This window comes from Lipotes vexillifer, unplaced genomic scaffold (assembly GCF_000442215.2).
Source record: "Lipotes vexillifer unplaced genomic scaffold, Lipotes_vexillifer_v1.1 scaffold451, whole genome shotgun sequence".
In the NCBI taxonomy this organism is placed as follows: Eukaryota; Metazoa; Chordata; class Mammalia; order Artiodactyla; family Lipotidae; genus Lipotes; species Lipotes vexillifer.
Window position 1 is genome coordinate 1446058 of NW_006795989.1, and position 25321 is coordinate 1471378.

A 25321-nucleotide genomic window follows, 5' to 3' on the forward strand; every position below is an offset into this window, starting at 1 on the left:
TACCACAGGAGTGACGCTATCTAACACTTAATACCCAAGGTCCAGTCCTAAAGAAACAAACAAGCAAACAAACAAAAAGATACCAGCCTAACAGGAACTATAATCAAATGCAAAGAAACAAAAGGAGGAAAAATCAATAGAGGCAGCCTCACAATTACCTAGTTATTGAAACAATAACAGGGACTTTAAAATAATGATAAAAAAAAGTTCAAGAGAATGAATGAAATGATAGAAAGTTTCAGCAAAAAAACCTGGAATCTACTTGTTAAAAAAAAAATTCTTGATTTCTTAAATACCATTCCCATACTAAAAGGAACTAAGGCCCCTTGGAGAAATGGCTGATTCCAGAACTGAGTGGGGAAAAGTATAAGGTAGGCCTGGAAACCTTGTGCCAGAAAAATTACTCATCAATAAGAAGAAATGATCTACTGATACAAGCAAAAATACCAATAAATCACAAAATCCTCATGTTGAGAGATATAAACCTTAGACAAAAGGTATGTTCCACTGACATGAAGTTCTAGAACAGAAAAACTAATTTGTCATGAAAAAACTCAGATCAGTAGGTACAAATGAAAGGGCCGAGATGGAGGGACAGATATGAGGGAACTTTCTAGGGTGATGGTAGTTCTATATCTTGATAGGAATTTGGGTTACACAGGTGTGTGCATTTGTCAAAACTCACTGGGACAGTGCTTAAGATTTGTGCATTTCACTGTATATAACATGTACTTCCAAACAAAGAATCATAAATAAATACTGAGCTATTTTATGAGAGGCATGCCCAAGTGCTTAATGGTACAGTGTGCTGATGTCTGTAACTTATTTTGAATTGCCTCATGAAATAAAGATGGAATGACAAATGGATAGAGGGATATCTGTGATAAAGTCAGTATAGCAAAATCTTAATTGTAGAATCCAGGTGGTGAGTATATGCATGTTCACTGTACATCCTTTCAAATTATTTCTAAGTTTGAAAAGTTTCACAGTAAAATACGGGGGAGGGAGGGGATTTAAATAAGGCCAAGCAGAATTTCACTCACACACACACACACACACACACACACATACCATAGTCAACTGCTTAAACCAAAGAAAAAACCTTAAATGTAGCCAGAAGGGAAAGAACATACCATCATCAAAGGAGCCAATTTTCTATAGAAATAATGGACACCAGACTATAACATCTTTTAAAGTGCTGAAGAAAAATAACTCCCCAAGCATTCCCAGGGGTAAATAAATAAATAAATAAATAAATAAATAAATACACACACACACTTCAAAAATAAAAGTATTTTTTGTAGAACTGACACATTCAAGAATTCATCTAGAAATCCAAAGGACCAGAAACAATCCTTTGAAGAATAAGCAAAAGGACTCATACTATGGATCATGGTAATGACACTGTGATACTGGTATAAGAATAGACAAATGAATAGAACAGAACAAAGAATCCAAAAACAGATACACACATATAAGGTCACCTGGTTTGTGACAAAATTGTCCCTTCCATGTAGTGGAATAAGCAGTGCTCAGTTAAGGGATATCCATGTGGAGAAAAATGTACATTAATCCCTAGCTCATACTATACACAAAAATCAATCCCCCCAAAACGGCAGAGCTAAATGTGAAAAGTAAAACAATAAAAGTTTTAAAAGAAAACAAGCAGAAGAAAATCTTAGTGAACTTAGAATACATGAAGATCCCTTAAATAGGACACAAATGGTGTTAATTATAAAGGAAATTTTTGAGAAATAAAACTATTTTAAAATAAGATTATTATGTATTAAAAGAGTCCACATACTCACCCAAGGCAGCCTTAAGAGAGTGAAAAGCAAACCACAGAATGGAAGAAGTTATTTTTCTCCTAAAAGTTTCATATAGAGAATATATACTTTACAAACCACAAATGAACAATAAGAAAGCCAAGCAAACAGAAAATTAGGCAAGGGCTCCCCTGGTGGCACAGTGGTTAAGAATCCATCTGCCAACGCAGGAGACACGGGTTCCAGCCCTGGTCCGGGAAGATCCCACGTGCTGCGGAGCAACTAAGCCCGTGCGCTACAACTACTAAGCCTGCGCTCTAGAACCCGCAACCCACAACTACTGAGCCCACGTGCCACAACTACTGAAGCCCACACACCTAGAGTATGTGCTCCACAAGAGAAGCCACCGCAATGAGAAGCCCGCGCACCGCAATGAAGAGTAGCCCCCGCTCGCCACAATTAGAGAAAAGCCCGTGCGCAGCAACGAAGACCCAACACAGCCAAAAATAAATAAACAAATAAATTTATAAAAAAAAAAGAAAATTAGGCAAAAGAAACTTCACAAACTAGAACAGCCAAACAGTCAATAAACTTGACTTGGGTAGTGGCTATATGGGTCAGTTCACACTGGTAATTTATTAAGCTATAAACTTAAAATTTGTGTACTGTATCTTATACATCAACGTAAGTTCACCCCTCCTCCCAAAATGTCTGTATTAACCAATATTAACACAAATTCAACTACTTTTTCTAAGATTTCAGTTTCTACTCCAAAGAATAAAGCAGCATATATACCTAATGTAGGCCACCAGATAATAATTATGGGAGACTCCTTATCATCTTGCTACCATTATTAATTTCCTTTAAACCATACCACTTTTTTTTTTAAGTAGCTTCTACTTACCAAAATGTCCCAAGACTGTATTGTTTTACATGCATTATGGAGTTTAACCTTCATAAGAACCTTTGAAGTAGCTAATATTATTTTACATATGAGTAAACTGAGGTTCAGAAAGGTTAAACAACTTGCTTTAAGGGACACAATAAGTGGCAGAGCTGAAATTATGAACCTGTGAATAAATAATGTGGCATTATTTAGCACCAGACATAAGTATGTTTCATTTGTTCTTTTACTTAAATTCTATCCTTCTTTGAAAACACTTTGTATTTAATGTCTCATATGAACCACTAAAAAGGATAAAGTTTTCTTATAAGCCCTAAAAAATGAATATCATCATATCCAAAATACTATGCCGTGTTTAGAATCTTGTTACTAATTCACTGACATACTAGTCTCTCTGAAGGACTTATATATTAATGAAAAGCAATTTAGAGTAAATAAAATCTTTAAAAGATTCAAATACACTTCTGTCATGTTACGTAGATTCACCATCATATTACTCAAATGAGTTTATTCAATGAGTTTATTCCTTCTAAATACTTCTAAAAGTATTTTGTTTGAAAATGATATCCTGTTTCCAGATGACTTTTGCAGTCACTGATTGTCAATTTCTTCCATTATGTTTTCCCATTTACAGAGAAGCTATATCCTTAGATTCAAAGAATAATTTATTATTACTTTGTTACTACTCAAAATCTATAAATACACCCCTATTACATACATGTAAAAGAGTTATTTATAAATGTTGATATGCCAAATCTCACTTAGGTATATTGCATTTCACTAGTCTCTTCTATAAAGTCAGTTGGACTAAATGTCTATGCAGCTGTTTCCACCTCTAACTATTTCCTTGTACATCCAACAACCTTAATACAAATATTTTTATCTTTAGGAACTGTTGATGATTAACTTAGCCTTACAGGAAGGAAAGGGAAAAATCCACGTTTATTTTATAATGCCAGGGAGCATTTTGTTACAATATGAAACAGCTCCTTACCACAGAGAGACTCCTGACATAACAGATATACAGGGTTCGTGTTATCAGGCGGTGTATGATAAAAACTATTGAAAGTTACCAAATGCTTCCTAAGTACAACATTTTACTCACACATTTTTAAGTATTCTAATCCCTTTTTTGATTACTTTATCAGCCTTTTCCAATTGTATACAACTATCTCAAGGACAAAGGCATGCTATAATCTTGATGCCACCACAAATAGGTTTCCAAAAGGTTTGTGACATTTGCTGATCAGAACTGAACAGGTAAAAAAGAGCAAAGTAGTTAAAAAAAAAAAAAAAAAAAAGTCTTCTAATATATCTGTGTGGGCACACATCCATGATCTCTCAAACCAATCCATAACACACCTCTAACAATGCAGGATAAGAAGAGTAAGAGGCAGACACTATAGGTTAAAAAATCAATTACTAATCTAGTACAGAAGGCCAGACCAGAACAAGGCGGTGAGAAGAGCATGGCAAAATTTACATATGAGGATATTTCAGAGGTAAAATCAATAGGATCTGGTCATACAATGATTAGATACATAGCACAGAAACAGCCAACACTAAATAACAAAGGAAATGATTCCTTTAATAATTTTGATATGTAATATGGGAGGATGAGAAAACTTTGGGAGAAAGATGAATCATTTGAACATGAGTTAGTAACATCCAGAGACTGCCCAAGGAGATAACTGGCAACAAACTAGGTGTTCAAAGGGAGAGCAGGGCTACAAGAAGGTATTTGAAAATTTACCATATTAAGCAAACAAACTGAAGTCATGGGAGACAGTAAGATCTCCAAGAGGGAACTATATTGAATTAGAAAGGGGCCGAAACTGAACCCTGAAGAATGTACTCATTTAAGAGGTGAAAAAAAGAACAAGAAAGTTTGTCAGAGAAGTGAAAGAAGGATCTGAGGGTATAGTGTTTAGGAAACCAGTACAGAACATTTCAATAAAATAAAGCACTAACAGCAGTGAAAGACAGAGGTCCAGCCAGATGTGGACTTTAAAAAAAAAAACCTACCAAATTTGGTGATTAACAAACCAGTCATCGGTGTCCTTCAGCAGAGGAGTTTCAGGAAGATGAGGGGAAATCTCTGAAGAAGGAGCATGGTAAATGGATAGACTGAACTGAGCTCAAATCACAGTTCTGCAATTAGCTGTGTGCCACTGGGCAAGTTGCTTAACGTAGCTGAATCTCAAATTCCCCATTTGTCAAATAAAGACAGTACTACCACTTAACATGGTTGCTGTAAGGGTAAAGGGTAATTATGAAAAGTTTCTGGCACAGTGGCTGGTACTAAGCAGTCAATAAATGCTGCTTTTATATGAACTCTGTTTACTTTTACATTCTCATTCCCCACATAAAAGAGTATCTACCAGTTCAAAGTATGACAGAGAAGACAGATGTAAAACTTTTTAAAACATAGTGAAGGGGCTTCCCTGGTGGCACAGTGGTTAAGAGTCCGCCTGCCAATGCAGGGGACATGGGTTCGAGCCCTGGTCGGGAAAGATCCCACATGCCACGGAGCAACTAAGCCCGTGTGCCACGCCTACTGAGCCTGCGCTCTAGAGCCCATGTGCCACAACTACTGAAGCCCATGTGCCTAGAGCCTGTGCTCTGCAACAAGAGAAGCCACCACAATGAGAAGCCCACGCACTGCAACGAAGAGTAGTCCCAATGCAGCCAAAAATGAATAAATAAAATTAAAAAAAACAAAAACAAAAACGTAGTGAAGAGTGAAGATAAAATTTAAATTATTTTGCTTTTTGCCTATTTACAGCCACCAATTTGAAAAAACAGAAATACCCTTGGTGATGACAAGAATGTGAGGAAAAGGACACGTTCACACATTATTGGTAAGACTGTGCACTGGAACGGTACAACATTTCTGAAAGGAAATTGGCAGTGCCCAGCAGCACAGCACAACGTACATATCCTTTGACCCAACAATCCTCCTTCTAGAAATGTTGTGGAAATGTACGTTCAAGTGTCCAAGGACTTCCAGAAGGTTCCCAGTAGCGTTATCAGAAAACAAACGAAATGTACATCATAGATAACTGTTTAAAGAATAAAACATATTATAAAAATTATAAAGCACAGTCACAATAAAGGGGAAAACTGTTCCTGTTTTGCTTCTTAGCCTTCTGTATTATTGAATTTTTTCTGACAGTGAGCATCCATAACTATTATAATTCTAAAAACATTAAATCAAATAAATTTTAATTAGTGCACTGGTTTTAGATAAATATATTCAAAACTTTTTGTAATTCACTGTTCTATCAAACACACACACACACACATTTGTTCTTTTTAATGTCAAAGTTTAGCACATATTAAATTCTCTCCTAAGTAATACAATCTTGCAACACCAACTGACGACTAAATTATTCACTGGTCACTGAACTGGCACTCTTCCGTGGCAGCAGGCACTCTGTTAATAACATCCAGGGTGCTGAATTCCATTCATGGGAAAATGCTGAAGACTCAGAAACAAACAGGCACATGTATTCTGAGGTGTGTGGGGTCAGGACCGATATCTAATCCATGACATCATTACATTCTATTACAGTACATTTATGACACTATATACACCTTTGAAACAAAGCTATATAGCACAAGGGGAAAAACTGATAACCTTAGAAATTAAAGGCTTTTATTCAACTTAATTTTAAAAACCATCACGAAAGTTTTCTTTTTAACCTGTTATACTGTTAGTTATTTCTATTTCTATATAACTACTATATTCAATTCTAGAATACAGTCATTCCAATCTGACATAAAATTACTGATTAGCCATTCATATGGCATTACATTTATTACGTATTTTACACCTAAAATCAACAGAATTAACAAACTCACTTTGTGACCAAGCTTTCACAAAACGATTTTGTCCTACGCCATACTAGTATTACTTAGCATTTATGTACTGTTGTCTTATAACTTAACATCACATCTATACAGCAAGAGGATCATAATACAGCTTTAAACCATTAATGTGCAAATATATAAAGTTAAGTAGCCTCCTCACAAGTAACATATACTAAGTAAATCAGTACTAGAATTAGGATTAAAATTCAGAATTCCTAGTCTGCTAGTTCTACCCAAATCCTATATTTTTCACATTGTTTTTTTTTTTCGTTATTACTGAAATCACTTGTGAAATCATAAGCACTGACTTGTCATTATATAAAAGAATTAAGTAAGGGATTATCTTAGAAGAGTTTATTAGGGAGAATAAAGTATGGACTCTTCAAAATACAGGAAATGATTATATGGGAAATGCCATATTATTTTTCATTTCATTTCAGGAAGGATGAAGGGAAGTAAGAAGAAAATTGGGAAGAAATGAAATTAGAAGTTACAAGTGCCTAGGCACATAGAACTGAAGGGGGTCTTAAATAACCTTTACAGGATTTAATACTTAGAATATCTAGACTAATTCCAAGGCTGTTTCCAAATGGACAGAATTTAGTACAAAGCAAAGTAGTTGTATTCTCTTTTCTCTCTTGAAGTAGTTTACTTCCTTAGGTGCTTAAAGAGACCTCATCGAAACTATAGTCCCTTGGCACAGACAGCCCAAGAACAGTCCTCTAAGCAAGATACTAATACACTTTGTTCTAAATTGGGTCTTCGTTGCTACACAGGGGCTTTCTCTAGTTGTGGCGAGCAGGGGCTACTCTTCATTGCAGTGCACGGGCTTCTCATTGCGGTGGCTTCTCTTGTTGCAGAGCACAGGCTCTAGGTGCGTGGGCTTCAGTAGTTCAGTAGTTGTGGCATGCAGGTTCAGGAGTTGTGGCTCACAGGCTCTAGAGCGCAGGCTCAGTAGTTGTGGCGCATGGGCTCAGTTGCTCCACAGCATGTGGGATCTTCCTGGACCAGGGCTCGAACCCGTGTCCCCTGCACTGGCAAGTGGATTCTCTTTTTTTTTTAAATAAATTTATTTATTTCTGGCTATGTTGGGTCTCCCTTGCTGCACACAGGCTTTCTCTAGTTGTGGCAAGTGGGGGCTACTCACTGCTGCAGTGCGCGGGCTTCTCACTGCAGTGGCTTCTCTTGTTGCGGAGCACAGGCTCTAGGTGCACGGGCTCAGTAGTCATGGCGCACGGGCTTAGTTGCTCTGTGGCATGTTGGATCTTCCCAGACCAGGGCTCAAACCCATGTCCCATGCATTGGCAGATGGATTCTTAACCACTGCACCACCAGGGAAGCCTTAGTTCAGGATTTTAAACTGAGATGTATTTATGTTCCTCAGATAAAATACATGTATCTAATCCACTTGTTAACCAAGTTTCTTATGGTTAGCAGAATCAGTTACTTTATGTAACTGGGGGTGAGGCTATGTTAGAATTCTAGTTACCAAAGGGGAAATTTTTTTAACAATGAAAGATGCCTGAAAACAAAGAGGCCTACTTCATGTAATTCCCAAAAAAAATTTCCCTCGATATAAACTTAAAGACTACATAGAGAAGAATAAACTCATGGCCTCAGAACAGTCTAGACATCTAAAAGAGGTCTATGAACTTCTGTATCTGTTTCTATAATATACCTGTAATTACCCCCAAAAAGTATTTATTTCTTAAAATTTAAGACCACAAAAAAGTGACATCACAAAAAGATTATACTTATCCCACTATATGAAATGCTCCCACACACCTTAAGTACCCATGGGTATAAGCAGGACCTAGTTTTAAAAGGGAAGTCTCCTGTGATTACTGAAAAAGGTTCAGGGTCAGGTTGGACAAATAAATGTGTTAGGATGCTATTAAAAGTTATGCATGTACGGGTAGGGGATTGTATAAGAAGATATCAAAAGTCCCTTCCAACTTTAAAATTTTGAGTCTATGTGCCAGTAATTCACAATAAGTTAAGTATTTCCTAATTAAGGCTCAGTGAGTGCCTATTCCACATATAAATACCCTACTATGCTAAATATAGCTCAGAAGGAATGACTACAGGGTAGTTCAGGAAAAGACCATCCAGGAGGTAACATCTAAGTTAAGCCTTGAAGGATGAATACAATTTTCTTAGGAAGAACAGAGAAGGATATTCAGGCCTAGACAAAGGAATAGGAGTGAAAAGTACACAGCATGTTCAGAAAGTATTACTAGGCAAGGGATGCTCTGAGGGTAAATTGTACTATAAAGCTGAAAAGGAAAGATGAATCAAAATGTTAACATAGACAAAATGCATTATGTATTGACTATACCCACTGGTCAATCTACATTCTTAAATTCTGACATATATTAAAGGTAGTTTTAACATTGAAATTCTCAATATGTATTTTTATAACTACGTATGGGGACATATTAACTAGACTTATTGTGGTGATCATTTCACAATATATACAAATATTGAACCATTATGTTGTACACCTGGAACTAATATAATATTATATGTCAATTATACATCAATAAAAAATTCTCAATGTGACCTCAAATTTGGGGGAAAATGATGATATAAATAAAAACAATTCAAGGGACCCCAAATATTCATCTCTGAAAAAGAACAAAGTTGGAGGGTACACACTTCCTGATTTCAAAACTTATTACAAAAGCTACGGTAATCAGATCACGTGGTATTGGTATAAACACAGAAAAATAGGCCAATGGAATAGAATATAGAGCCCAGAAATAAACCCTCAAGCATATGATCAAATGATCTTCTATAAGGGTACCAAGACCACTCAGTGGGGAAAGGACAGTCTCTTCAACAAACAATGTTGAAAAACTTGACATCCAAGTGCAAAAAAAAATGAAATTGGATCCTTATACTCACTATATACCAAAATTAACTCAAAATGGATTAAGGAGCTAAACCCTAAGACCTGAAACTACAGAGCTCTTAGAAGAAATCAAGGAGGAAAACTTCAGGACATTGGGTTTAGCAATGATTTTTTTGCTATGACACCAAAAGCACAGGCAACAAAATCAAAAACAGACAAATAGCACTACATCAGACTTAAAAATTTTGTACATCAAAGGACACAGAGTGGAAAGTCAACCTACAGAATGGGAGAAAATATTTGCAAATAAATATTTGATAAAGGGTTAATAACCAGAATATATAAAGAATTCCTAAACTTAACAACAAATAACAAGTTTGTTTGTTTGTTTGTTGCGGTACGTGGGCCTCTCACTGTTATGGGCCTCTCCTGTTGCGAAGCACAGGCTCCGGATGCGCAGGCTCAGCGGCCACGGCTCACGGGCCCAGCCGCTCCGCGGCATGTGGGATCTTCCCGGACCAGGGCACAAACCGTGTCCCCTGCATCGGCAGGCGGACTCTCAACCACTGCACCACCGGGGAAGCCCAACAAGGAAGTTTTTAAATGGACAAAAGAATAGACATTTCTCCAAAGATGATATCAAATGGCCAATATGCACATGAAAAAGTATTCAACATCACTAGTTAAAGAAATGCAAATCAAAACCACCATGGGATATCACCTCATACCCATTAGGATGGCAAAAATGAAAGAAGGAGGCAAAAGGGGAGGAGGGTAAATGGAAGTAACCCAAATGTCCACGGATGGAAGAAATGGATAAACAAAATATGGTATATGCATACAATAAAATATATTCAGCCTTAAAAAGGAAGGAAATCGTGTCACACGCTACAACATGGATGAATCTTGAGGACATTATGCTAGGTGAAATACACCAGTCACAAAAAGACAAGGACTGTATGATTCTGCTTACATGAGATATTTCAAATAGTCAAACTCATAGAAACAGAAAGTAGAAAAAGTAGAATGATAGTTACCAGGGGCTGGGGAGAGGGAGAAAAGGGGTGGTGTTGTTTAATGAGTATAGAGTTTCAGATATGCAAGATGAAAAAGTTCTAGAAATCCATTTCACGCCAACTTGAACATACTTACCACCACTGAACCTCATGCTTAAAAATGGTTAAGATAGTAAATACTATGTTTTTTCACAATAAAAAATGAAAAATAATTTCCATATTAAAAATAATTTTGGCCACCAAATTGTTAGCTCAAGATGATATAGCACAGATATCAATTTGTTTTTCTAATATATAGGTAGTATGGACAAAATTTTTCAGAGTGAAATACATAAAGAAAGGGGTTAGCTAAGTACAAAAGTGGTCTAATATTATGTAGCAATTTTTAGAATTAGGTTTAACATTCCTTCCTAAATATTAATATATCTCAAATTATAATTCAGTAAATAATTCTAAAACAAACTGTAAAAGGTTTTTTAATTCCCATCAATAATCAAAATTTCTATTTTTCACCTATTAGAAACTGAAAATTGTCTAAATCTAAGTAAAAAGAAAAAAGAGGAGTTAACTAAAATTCAGAAAGCGTCTTAGCTAGTCACGTTGATCTGAAAGTATTTAAAGTGCCTTAAATCACTCAATCGTGAAACTAAAGGAACTTAGTCACAGTTGCAACTAAAATATTATTACCAAAAAGCTTCATGAAAGTTTAGCAAGGTGGGCTTCCCTGGTGGTGCAGTGGTTAGGAATCCACCTGCTAATGCGGGGAACACGGGTTCGAGCCCTGGTCCAGGAGGATCCCCCATGCCACGGAGCAGCTGGGCCCGTGTGCCACAACTGCTGAGCCTGCGCGCTCTGGAGCCCGCGAGCCACAACTACTGAGGCCCGTGCACCCAGACCCTGTGCTCCACAACAAGAGAAGCCACTGCAATGAGAAGCCCGCGCACCACAACAAAGAGTAGCCCCCACTCACCGCAACTAGAGAAAGCCAGTGTACAGCAACAAAGACCTGATGCAGCCACAAAAAAAAAAGTTTAGCAAGGTAAAGACATAAAAGATCAAATTTCAATTCTATTTAATCAAACATTTTGAATCTTACACTTTGAAGTTTATATCCCTCCCCCACACCCAAAACTCTGTTTGTGATTACAGCCACACTCTAGGGCTTCCCTGGTGGCGCAGTGGTTGAGAGTGTCCGCCTGCTGATGCAGGGGACACGGTTTGTGCCCCGGTCCGGGAAGACCCCACATGCCACGGAGCGGCTGGGCCCGTGAGCCATGGCCGCTGAGCCTGCGCATCCGGAGCCTGTGCTGTGCTCCGCAACAGGAGAGGCCACAACAGTGAGAGGCCCGCGTACCGCAAAAAAAAAAAAAAAAAGCCACTGTCTAGGAAACTACCAGTATATTCCATGGATATTAAGAACTATGATAACTTTTTTTGGCATTTAATTTGAAAGTGTTTAAGACCTAATTGCATTTTTTACTTTTTATTATAGAAAATTTCAAATACGTACAGTTGAACCACCATCTACCAACCACCCAGCTTCAAAAATTACCAGTGCATCAACAAAAAGACTCTAAAATTATAACGGCTACCCACTAGGTGGTAGTTGGAAAATCCCAGGTATATTACATTTATAAATACTTCAACAGGGAACTTCCCTGGCAGTCCAGTGGTTAAGACTCCGAGCTCCCAATTCAGGTCCCTGAATCGGGGACCGTTCAGGTTTGGTCCCTGGTCGGGGAACTAGGAACCCACATGCTGCATGGGGCAGGGAAAAAATAAATTTAAAAAAAATTAACTTTTTCGGGGGGGCAGGAGGGCTGTGTTGGGTGTTAGCTGTAACATGCAGCTAGTATTTAAATGGAGGTCACACATGAAATTTCTATTTAAATAGTTTCATAGAGTAAGATTACAGAAACTTATGTTGAAAAAGTCTCATTGGCAGGCTTTCAGATTCTTTACCTAACCAAGCTCTTTCTAATCTCAGAGGCTTCACGTGTGCTCTTTCCTCTGTCTAGGTCTCTCATTCCAACCACCGTGGATGGCAGGCTCCCATCAGATCTTAGTTTAATATATCATGTCCTTAGAGCTTTTTCCCTGTCCACCCAATCTAAAGTAGGTCCCTACAAATGATTAGCTATCTGGAAAAAAAAACATTAGATCCACACCTCACACCAATTACAAGAACAAACTCGAAATGGATTAGAGATCTAAATGCTAAAAAACTCTCTCAATAAGTACTAGAAGAGGGCAAATGCCTCTTTAAACTTGGTGTATGAAAAAGGCTTTCTAACTATGATTTAAAATCCAGAAGCAATAAAAGACTGATGAAATTGACCACACACACACACACACAAAATTTTCACAAAGCAAAAAACATAAAAAATGAAAACAAAATTTTAAAAAAGGGCAACATATATCATACATGAAGAGCTAATATCCCTCATATATAAAGAAATCTTAAAATCTGAGGGACAAAGGACCAAATGCTTGATAGAAAAATGGGCAAAAGATATGAATAGGCAATTCACAAACATACACACACATACACACACACACCCTATAATTTTAAAATGATCCTTAAACATGAGATATTTAACTTCACTCATAAGACACATGCAAATTAATATCACAAATATATCACGCTTGGCAAAATTTTAAAAGAATGACAACATATTCTGTTGGCAAGGCAATACAGAAGCAGGCACTATCATACATTGTTGATTAGAATGCAAATTCATACAGTCCTTACTGAAAAGAATTTGGCAATATTTAACAAAACTACATGTGTATTTACCTTTTGACTAATTCCACTTCTGGAAATTTACCTTGAAGATGCAACTCCAACAAGACAAAAATACACATGTACAGAGTTATTCTTTGCAATTGTTTGTAATTGGGATACACAATAGTTAGAAAAATGGTTAGGAATTCCCTGGAAGTCCAGTGGTTAGGACTCTATGCTCTCACTGCTGAGGGCCCAGGTTCAATCCCTGATTGGGGAACTAGGATCCCACAAGTCGTGTGGTGCAGCCAAAAAAAAAAAAGAAAAATGGCTAAATAAACTACGGTAATACACACAATAAAGTGTGTATTAGAAAACAGAATGAGAAAGATCTCTGTGAACCGACATGAAGTGATTTCCAGGAAACACTCTTAAGGGAAAATAGCCAGGCGCAAACAGGTATCTACAGTAAGTTATCTTTCTTATAAAAGGGGAACTGAGACATTTATCTGCTTACTTGCACCCGCTGCCAAACACACACACACACAGAGAATAAATTAAAAAACCAATGATTATGATTACCAAAAGGAGTCGGGTAGGAATGAGGTAGAAAGAATGAGGGGGAGTCACGGAAGAGGGGGCATGACACTTCTGAGATAACATTTTAATACTGCTCTGATTTTCAGAACTATGTTAATGTTTCAAATAGTCAAATAAATAAACAAGGATATAAAGGACCCAAAATGGAATACAATGAAATGAACTTAATTATATTTCAAATAAATAACAATCACATTGAAGATGGGGGAAAGGGAAGTTGAGGAAGAACTAACCTAAGTAACTTTGGAACCCAGTACTTTGAATACATCCTCCAAGTCTAAGGCTAAAGAATAAAACAACTATAAATAAATGCATACTCCGGCTAGTAAATTAGCAGTGGTATGGGTTAGCATTTCCAAAACTACTTGAAGTGTATTCTAGAATTGAGCAAAGAAGTAACATTGTGGATAATGAGAGCCAAGTTTCTTCATGTCAGAGAAGAGATCATAAATAAAGGAAGAGGACAGAATGAACTCTGAGGTGTCAGAACTAAACATATCAGTATGAAATCATTGTTTTAATATGTAAACAGATAGATACAGAATTACACACACACACACACACACACACACACACAATCTTCTAGCTTTGTCACTCAAAGGACCTAAAAGCAATAACACCCTAGTACCAATGAGCACATTGGGAACTAGCATCCAGATCTTGTTTCCTAAATACCATTATCTCCAATAACAGGAACCAACGGTCCTTAGAAAAATGGTCAATACCAAGCATCAAGCAGGAAAAGTACAAAGTAAGCCTGGAACATCTTGTGCTGTCAGCAAGTAAGCTCTCAAGGAAGGATAGGGCCATGTTGAAGGGATACAGGAGCAAGCTTAAAAAGGCTCTTCTTACTAGACAGTGTAGGACAATTGTGCAGTAAAACAAATGACAAGTAATAGATTATAACCCACTGAATATGAATCTATAAGTCTATACAACAACAAACAGAGTGAAGGAAAGCTCTTCCTTACAGGAGAATTCCTTACACAGAGGAATGATAATGATAAAGTTAGAAAATCATCATTTTGCAACCCCACACTTAATAACTGTTAAAGGCCATATTCATCAATGGATGCTAAAATTGGTCTATGAAAATAAGATGAGAAACAGTATATATGAATAGTCTCAAAGTATCTCTCCACAAGATACTTATTAATTACAAAGAAAAAACCTTATAGTAGAAAAATCTGGCAGTCACCACCTCAGTCAAGTGATCAAAGTTAACATTACTAGTAATGGGACAAATTGACAACATGTGCCTCCCGATATGTGAGAACAAAACATCGTTTCTGTAAGGTAAAACACATAACATGAAAACATCAGACAAACCCAAACTAAGGAAGTTCTACAAAATAACTGGCCAGTATTCTTCAAAAGTGTCAGGATCATGAAAGGCAAAGAAAATAAGGAGCTAATCCAGATAAGAGGACACTAGAGAGAAATACGTGGCAAATAATGCAATGTGTGATTTTTTTTACATTGAGATATAGCTGATGTACAATAGTATGTACAGGCGTATAACATAGTGATTCACAATTTTTAAAGGTTACATTCACTTTATACTTATTATAAACTACTGGCTATATTCCCTGTGTTCTACAATATATTGCTGTATCTTTATTTTATACATAACAGTTTGTTCCTCTTAACCCCCTACCCTTATCTTGCCCCTCCCCCAACCCATCTCCCCAATGGTAATGACCAGTTTGTTCTCTATATCTGTCTGTTTCGTTTTTGTTATATTCACTAGTTTGATTTTTTAGATTTCACATATAAATAAGTGTTATCATACAGTATTGTCTTTCTCTGTCTGACTTATTTCACTTAGCATTATACCCTCTAAGTACATCCGCGTTGTTGCAATGGCAAAGTTTCAGTCTTTTTTATGGCTGAGTAGTATACCACTGTATATATATATTGCAATGTGTGAACTTGAATTCTGGGCAAGAAAAAAGTCAACAGTAAGACAACTGGCAAAATCTGAATTAAGTCTATAAATAAGTTACTAGTACTAAATTGATTTTCATTTCCTCAAATCAAATAGTACTGAGCTGTTCAAACAGTTCATCAAACCAATAATACTGATGTTAACCAATGATGATTCTGATTATTGCACTGGGGTTATGCAAGAGAATGTCCTTAAGTTTAAGAATACTGTGTATTCCTAAACATAAGGACATTCTCTTACATATAATTATTTAGAGGTAAAGGGGCTTTACATCTAAAACTTGCTCTCAAACACTGTAACAAGAGAAAAAATATACTGTGTATCTGTATGTGCACACACACACAGAAAAAGAATGAGTGATACAAGGCTTCCCTGGTAGCACAGTGGTTAAGAATCCACCTGCCAATGCAGGGGACACGGGTTTGAGCCCTGGTCCGGGAAGATCCCACATGCTGCGGAGCAACTAAGCCTGTGCGCCACCATTACTGAGCCTGCACTCTAGAGCCTGTAAGTCACAACTACTGAGCCTGCGTGCCACAACTACTGAAGCCTGCGTGCCTAGAGCCCGTGCTCCACAACAAGAGAAGCCAACGCAATGAGAAGCCCACGCACCACAATGAAGAGTAGCCCCGGCTTGCCGCCACAACTAGAGGAAGCCCTCGCACAGCAATGAAGAAGGGAGGGAGGGAGGGAGGAGGGGAGGAAGGGAGGGAGGAAGAGAGGGAGGGAGGGAGGAAGGAAGGAAAGAAGGAAGGAAGGAAAGATTAAAAAAAATAATAGCCATCAAAAATATGTTTTTTCAGTGCCAGTCACTCTTTTAAGTGCTTGGAGGGAGGGAGGGAGGGAGAGGGGAGGGAGGGGGAGGAAAGGAAGGGGGAGGGAAGGAAGGGGGAGGGAAGGAAGGGAAAGAAAAGAAGAATGAGTGATAAAACTAGGGTGGTAAAATGCTTATATTTGGAGAATCTGCATACAATTCTTTGTACTATTTTTGTACCTTTTTTATATCTAAAATTATTACAAAGTAAAAAGTTAAAAAACAAGATAAAACAAAGTAAGTACCCTGTTAGTCTCTCTCCCTGTTCTTTTCCCATTACTTTTTGGTTATCTACATATTAGATTGTAAACATCATAATGGTAGGGTCTATATTTTTGCTCCTCAATGTATAACCAGCACCCAGCACAATATTTTACACTTTATAGGCACTAAATATTCTGAATGAAAGACATAATCATGGGGCTATATTAGAGTTTTCTATTCACATATCTTTTCACTGAGGTCTCCATCAACTGATGAATGGATAGACAAAATGTGGTATATCTATACAATGGAATTATCTGGCAACAACAACAAAAAATGTGAAGTGTTAATACATGCTACAACATAGATGAATTTTGAAAACATTACACTAAGTGGAAAAAAGCCAGTTAAAAAAGACAACGTACTGTATGGTTACATTCATGAGATGTTCAGAAAATGCAAATCTGTAAAGACAGAAAGTAGATGTTTTGTTGCCTAGGGCTAGAGATGGGAAGATTGTGGAAAGATGGCTAAAGAGTGCTGGGGAGCAGGGATCAGGGTTCTTGAGGAGTAAGGAAAAATGTTCTAAAATTGTGGTGATGATGCACAACTGTGAATACACTAAAGGACAATGAATTGTACACTTTAAATGGTTAAAATTCATAGCATGTGATTTATAGCTCAATAAAGGTGTTTTCAAAAAAAAAAACGTTAAGAGCTCTGTCAAAATTTTTATTTGAAGGCCTGATATAGTAGTAAAGTAATCTATGTCTGTGACCACAATGTATGACACTGAAAAACACTTCATTATAGACTTTTGGAATCTTCTGTTAAAACTTCTGTTAAGGGCTTCCCGGGTGGCGCAGTGGTTGAGAGTCCACCTGCCGATGCAGGGGACATGGGTTTGTGCCCCGGCCCGGGAAGATCCCACATGCCGCAGAGCAGCTGGGCCCGTGAGCCATGGCCACTGAGCCTGCGCGTCCGGAGCCTGTGCTCCGCAACAGGAGAGGCCACAACAGTGAGAGGTCCGTGTACCAAAAACAAAAAAAAAAAACTTCTGTTAAAACTAAACCCAGTTGACAACTTTTTATTTGTCTAATAAAGATTCCTAAGCAAAAACAACTTTTATGATACAGAGAAGAAGCTGCCAACAATTTCAGCCAATACTGAGCTCTAAGGTAAGGGTGAGTTTGTGAGAGAACACTCCTTAAGACTAGCCAATCCTGGGAGTTCCCTGGAGGTCCAGTGGTTAGGACTTGGCGCTTTCACGACCCGTGGCCCGGGTTTAATCCCTGGTCTGGGAACTAAGATCCCGCAAGCCAAAAACAAACAAAAAAAAGACTAGTCAATACTAACTCCTTCTCTACTTTCAAGTCTCATTCAAGTCAAGGGTCATCTTTCCCCCAGACACCCTCTCTGAACCCTCACATTAGGCTAAGGGCTCTCCTCTGGGTTCCCACAGCACCCTGCACACACTTCTACCCTAGAATTTCTTGACACAAACTATTTTTCTCCTCCATTAAATGATGAAACCATGTTTTATCTGTATCCCTAGCACCTAGCACAGTGCCAGCACACAAAAAGGGCTCAACAAAAATTGTGTTAATCTTGCACTGTAAACTTGGACCTGTGCGAACTGCATAAGCCTCAGTTTTCTATTTATTAAATAGGAATTCCACCAAGCATCTATCTAAGAACACAGAGATTGAGACATGAGGAACAAACTAGGAATTATATGTAGAAGCACTTGAAAAAAGGATGCAGTATACATACACAGTCCTCTGTTATTATAAAGTACCCTATATAAAATACTAGTTATTTTTTTATGGGTCATTCTGTGTGCCTTAACTTTGTTACAGGAACTTTCTTTGATACTTCAGGGTCTAAAAAGGCATGAGGGGTTGGGAATGCCCTAAACCAAAACTGATAAGCTTGAATTGTTTTTTACCATTACATATCTCTTACATATCTCTCTCATTACATATCTCTCTACATGTCAACTGTCACATGGAAAAGAGCAGCATTTACTTCAACAACAACTAATGCTAAAAATAAGTAGCAAAGAATACAACCGCTATACAGGTTACTTTCAAGCCCACTTTCCTGTCTCTGTGCTCTGAAATGACTCAGAACCACAGGCTAAAATTCTATATTTAAAAAAGAAGAAAAAGATATTTATGACCTGAATGTTGCCACCACACCTCATAAATACAGCACCTTCTGCTGCTAAAACCTTTTATGCATTCAAGAGCCCTACGTGTTCTTGACAGAAACCATACTCAAGCAGCTGAATTTAGAACATGCTGACCTTGAGCAAATCAATGCCCTTAGCATGTACTTCTGGCTTATATCACTACAAGAGCTAGACAGCCTCACCATCTATAGTAGTCAACAATTTCTGGCCACAATCCGCTGTCTATTTTAAGATATCCCTACTATGCTTCTGTGTTGCACAGTTCAAAAAAATAGAATAACACACGAATCTGTGTTTAAATGCAAATCGTTTACTGTGGAACCTGGGCTATGTGTATTCCCACTGTGATTAGCTCAAAAATATTTAAAGTTTCACTTCCTGCTTTCATTTTTTTTTTTAAGCAATTTAAAAAAAATTTTTTTTCTCTTTTTTTATTTTATTTATTTTTTAGCTGCATTGGGTCTTCGTTGCTCCACACAGGCTTTCTCTAGTTGCAGCGAGCGGGGGCTACTCTTCATTGCGGTACGCGGGCTTCTCATTGAGGTGGCTTCTCTTGTTGCAGAGCACAGGCCCTAGAGCGCACAGGCTTCGGTAGTTGTGGCACTTGGACTCAGTAGCTGTGGCTCTCAGGCTCTAGAGCGCAAACTCAGTAGTTGTGGCGCACGGGCTTAGCTGCTCCACGGCATGTGGGATCTTTCCAGACCAGGCCTCGAACCCGTGTCCCCTGCATTGGCAGGCAGATTCTTAACCACTGCACCACCAGGGAAGTCCCTCATTTTTTAAATACAATCTATTTTAAACAAAGAGTAAAAAAAAAAATCAAGTATGAGACACCTCTGCTTATTGCCTAATCAGGTTTATAACAAAAACTAAGGCAGAGGGACTTCCCTGGTGGTCCAGTGGTTGAGAATCTGCCTTCCAATGCACGGGACTGGGTTCGATCCCTGGTCAGGGAACTAAGATCCCACATGCCATGGGGCAACTAAGCCCGCGTGGGGCAACTAAGCCCGCACTGCAACTACTGAGCCCCTGCGCCACAACTACAGAGCCCACACGCCCTGGAGCCTGCATGCCACAACTAGAAAGCCCATGCACTGCAAATACTGAGCCTGCACACTCTGGAGCCTGCACGCTGCAACTACTGAGCCCACGCACCACAATTAGAGAGAAGCCCGTGCACTGCAACGAAAGATCCCGCATGCTGCAACTAAGACCCAATGCAGTGTGATGAATTGGGAGATTGGGATTGACACATATACACTAATATGTATAAAATGGATAACTAATAAGAACCTGCTGTATAAAAAAATTAAATAAAATTCAAAAAAAGACCCAATGCAGCCTTAAATAAATAAACAAATAAATATTAAAAAAAAAAAAACTAAGGCAGAATTGACAAAGCTCCAAATAAAAAGCACAAATACTGAAAAATAATGATTACCTGCTTTTTTTATGCAAAATTATACTAGACATTAAAACACTAGCTGACGACTTCCCTGGTGGCGCAGTGGTTAAGAATCCTTCTGCCGATGCAGGGGACATGGGTTCAAGCCCTGGTCCGGGAAGATCCCACATGCCGAGGAGCAACTAAGCCCGTGTGCCACAACTACTGAGCCTGCGCTCTAGAGCCCACGAGCCACAACTACTGAGCCCACATGGCACAACTACTGAAGCCCGTGCACCTAGAGCCCATGCTCCACAACAAGAGAAGCCACTGCAATGAGAAGCCTGCATACTGCAACGAAGAGTAGCCCCCGCTCGCCACAACTAGAGAAAGTCCGTGCACAGCAACAAAGACCCAATGCAGCCAAAAATAAATGAAATAAAATAATTTAAAAAAAAAAACTAGCTGATTAAGGGCTATATTACATTTTCACCAATCTACCATAATATTTACAAACTCTTCTAACTCTTCATCCAACTGACATAAACTCCATTTTTTAATTTTTATTATCCAAGATAATTCCAAGATAATTATCCAAGATAATTCTTGGATACTGTGTTTCTTGGATACTGTTTTTACAAATAAGAGGCTCATTTTTTTTTTTTATCTAAACACAGAACCTGTAATTTAGCAACTGTATAGCTTCTGAAATTCAGGTAAATTATTTACTTGAAATGTATGTATAAAAACAAATTAGAAACTACTAGTTGTACTTAGCAATTATTCATAGCTTATTTTTCTATTCCCAAAAGAGGCTAATATCTGTGCAAAGACCTAATGCTAAAAACCAATATCATAAAATATTTAGTGTCTTAGACTGCTTTTTAAAGGATTTCCTTTACTCTCTTGAAACATTTAATAAACAGATCATCTCAAGTATAAAAAATAAAGCTCTTTTTTACTCTCATCCAAAAGATTTCAAATAAAGAAAAGGAGTCTAGGTATCACACATAACTAAATCTGATATGCCGAATAATGCAGGACCCAAATATAATGAAGTCATTTACTAACAAGTGAACTAAAAATAGAGCCCAAGCAGCTGGAGCCTGGGGGTTTATATAATATGCTAGCTGACTTCTAAAAGCTCCTAAGACAGAATCCACAGAATACAAAGGCAAGAGGGAAACAACGCCATTCCTCTCATGCTGTTAAATCAGATACTAAAGTAACTTTTCCAGAAAAATATTAACTAAAAGCTAATCTTGTGTTACATTAAGTTGAAAAAAAAATTGTCAAGAGCACAGAGGATCAAATAAATCTAATTACAGGAGATGTCAATTAAGACTCACTACAGTGCCACACTACAATACCTTTTAAACCATCTAAAGGGTTTTAAGGGACTTCTCTGGTGGCGCAGTGGTTAACAATCCGCCTGCCAATGCAGGGAACACGGGTTCAATCCCTGGTCCGGGAAGACCCCACATGCTGCGAGCAACTAAGCCCATGTGGCACAACTACTGAGCCTGTGCTCTAGAGCCCAAGAGCCACAACTACTGAGCCCACACGGCACAACTACTGAAACCCACGCACTCTAGGGCACGCATACGCAACTACTGAGCTCATGTGCTGCCAACTACTAAAGCCCGCGTGCCTAGAGTCCACGCTCTGCAACAAGAGAAGCCACCTCAATGAGAAGCCCACACACCGCAGCGAAGAGCAGCCCCCGCTCACCTCAACTAGAGAAAAGCCTGCGCACAGCAACAAAGACCCAACACAGCCAAAAAATAAAAATAAATTAAAAACAAATTTTTTAATAAAATTTTTTAAATAAAAAATAAATAAAAGGTTTTAAGAACAGTATCTAGCACTCTAATACTAAAAATTATAACATCAGGAATATAAAGGGTAAATTAGGCTATATTCCTAATTTCTAACATATATTTTAGTAAACAATTATCACCAAGTGACATAAATGTGGGTTTCCTTCTGATAAACTATTAATGGTAGAACATATGTTTGGAGCTGATTTTTGCAGTAGCTAATTTCTGCTTTATCTTGTCCTGGGTACTAAGGCATATATTTGCAAGAAGCTAATCAGGGTGACAGGTATAGTACAAAGGCAGATGCAATACCAGAAAATACCCCGTGTTGGGCCTAAATATATAATCCTCATGTTCTAACAATTTCCAACAATAAACTGCATATGTTCATGTATTTACTAACTTATTAATAATGGCCAATATTGGCAGATCCTATATCTGCCCACTGTGCTGGGGCTCGTGGGGCTCCAGAATACACCAAGACCATAAACTCATTTAGGCTGAAATGAAAAGAATTTCCCAAAATTATAAGACTATGAATTCAGGGACTTCCCTGGTGGTGCAGTGGTTAAGAATCCGCCTGCCAATGCAGGGGACACAGGTTCCAGCCCTGGTCCGGGAAGATCCCACATGCTGCCGAGCAACTAAGCCCGTGCGCCACAACTACTGAGACTGCACTCTAGAGCCCGTGAGCCACAACTGCTGAGCGCGCATGCCTAGAGCCCATGCTCCGCAACGAGAGAAGCCACCGCAATGGGAAGCTCACGCACTGCAGTGAAGAGTAGCCCCCACTCATCGCAACTAGAGAAAGCCCGCGCACAGCAACGAAGACCCAACTCAGCCAAAAATAAATTTAAAAAAAAAATACTCTGAATTCAAAAACATTTACAAACTAAAGACAATATTTTGAATCATAGTAATCATTAGCTACCCTCAAGACCATCTATTGTAGTCCAGGCTGTAGTACACAGAAATTATTTTCTTCTTCAAATTCCACCCATAGCACCAACACCAAAACAACATTTACCTAAAGCATATATGGAAAGACCATAATAAAACCTGTTATGAAAAAGTGGCCTGAACATTTGTGGCAGCAGTGGAAGTGTGTTTAAATCTTAAAATCACTAATCTGAATTTTTATAACTTTTCTAAATGTTCAGTTACATCAGATGTGTCATTAAAAAGCTAGCTCTCTCAAGTGCTGAAAAATGCCCAAAGATATGTACAAAAATTACTATAAACCCTTTCTCAATATTTAGACTTCTGTTTAATCATCACTGATCACCTATTATTCCTTCAGGTCCTCTATTAACAATAAAAATAACCAATGTCTTTAGCACAGAACTTTGCAGTAGCAATTTCTATTCTGCTTGAGCAGATTTTATGCCTAAATTTTTTTCTTTTTAATATGAGTTCACTTGTTCCCTCTGTCCTTTGTTTCTTTTCCTGCCTTCTCTTGTGTTTTTTGGGGTTTTCTTTACATCGTTTTTGGAGTATAATTGCTTCATAATGTGGTGTTAGTTTTTACTGTACAACAAAGTGAATCAGCTATACATATACATATATCCCCATATACCCTCCCTCTTGCGTCTCCCTCCCACCCTCCCTATCCCACCCCTCTAGGTGGTCACGAGCTGATCTCCCTGTGCTATGCGGCTGCTTCCCACTAGCTATCTATTTTACATCTGGTAGTGTATATATGTCCATGCCACTCTCTCACTTCATCCCAGCTTCCCCTTCCCCACCTGTGTCTTCAAGTCCATTCTCTACATCTGTGTCTTTATTCATGTCTTGCCCCCAGGTTCTTCAGAACCTTCTGTTTTTTTTAGATTCCATATATATATGTTAGCATACGGTATTTGTTTTTCTCTTTCTGACTTACTTTACTCTGTATGATGGTCTCTAGGTCCATCCACCTCACCACAAATAACTCAATTTCGTTCCTTTTTATGTATGCCTAGATTTTTAAAACCTCAAGCCTAAACTGAACTTGATCTCTATTTATCCTAAGCAGTCTTTTTCACCACATACACACACAAAATTATTTCATTCAGCAAAAATTCAACATTTATCAAATAACCAAAAAATAGTTGTCACCTACCTGTAGTACCGAGATTGCAGATATGTTGAACAAACAGTCTTTGATACGTGACTGGCAGACCCAAAGTCTATTACTTTAACCCTGTATGGCTGTCGAACAGGATCCACCAACATAATATTCTCTGGTTTGAGGTCTGCGTGAATTAAACCAAGACTTTTCAATTTTTTCAGTGCAGTGGCCACTTGCTGAAGAATGGGTCGAATTACTTTTAGTGGCAGAGGACTGAACTTATTTTGTTTCAGAAAGTCATACAAGTTTTGTTCCAGCATCTCAAAGACTAAACAAGTATGGTTACGGTGCTGAAAGCATTCATAAGCTCGTACAAAGTTATATTCATCAGCATTTTCAGTACTGAGCCTTGCTAATATGCTCACTTCTATCTGACCTTGACGTGCATAAGAAGGGTGGTTCTTCAAAATTTTGATTGCTACAATTTCATTTGTCCCTCTTTTCCAGCATTTGACTACCTGGCCAAAAGTGCCTCGACCAAGGAAATCAAGGACTTCATAAGTATTTTTCATGGAGCATAAGACTTCATGCTGTACTAACTGATAGTCACCTTCTCCAGTGGTACAATTCTGTTTTGTTCCTGTGGTAGCTGTCACAACTGTCACTGGATTTCCCATGTTGGTTTGCAACATTGCAGGAAGTATGGACAACTCATCCACAATCTGCATTGCGCTATGATTATCCAACTCCTCACTCTTGCGCTTCAATCCACATCGCTGGGGGCCTTCTAGGAAATTCAACCTGTGTCGCCACGCCCCAATCTGAGGTGCCTCCACTTGAGTTTGCTGCGTCTGAGCTGCTATAACCTTTGTAGCACCCGCAGTGCTTTTTACAACAGCACTTGTCTGCAATGAAAGGTTGTGTCCTCGAGGTCTGTTAAATGGTATCTTTGTCTGAAAAGCACTACCCTTCGTGGGAGGATGAGAATTTCCAACGTTTCTACCATTCACATAGGTCCGTGGATAGTTTCTTTCCTGGAATACACAACTGCTTGGCTCTACTTTGAGTTTCTTCACACTACAAAAGGCACTTGACTGAGTTTGATAAATATACGGTGGGTAGACCAAGACTTGTGAGGCCATACCTGCAAAAGGAAAAAAACGGCCATG

General features: G+C 38.2%; 1 protein-coding gene across 3 annotated transcripts in view; it reads right to left on the bottom strand.

Annotated features, from left to right (window-relative positions):
* The window catches only part of HIPK3 (homeodomain interacting protein kinase 3), a 96753-nt gene that overhangs the window by 42146 nt on the left and 29286 nt on the right, over positions 1-25321 (bottom strand). For 2 of the 3 annotated variants that reach the window (XM_007468085.1, XM_007468086.1), the window contains exon 2: positions 24204-25296. In XM_007468085.1, the coding sequence (XP_007468147.1) occupies positions 24204-25296 (1093 nt within the window). Of the gene's footprint in view, positions 1-24203; positions 25299-25321 lie in introns of those variants that run through there. The other variant, XM_007468084.1, reaches the window with a different exon arrangement.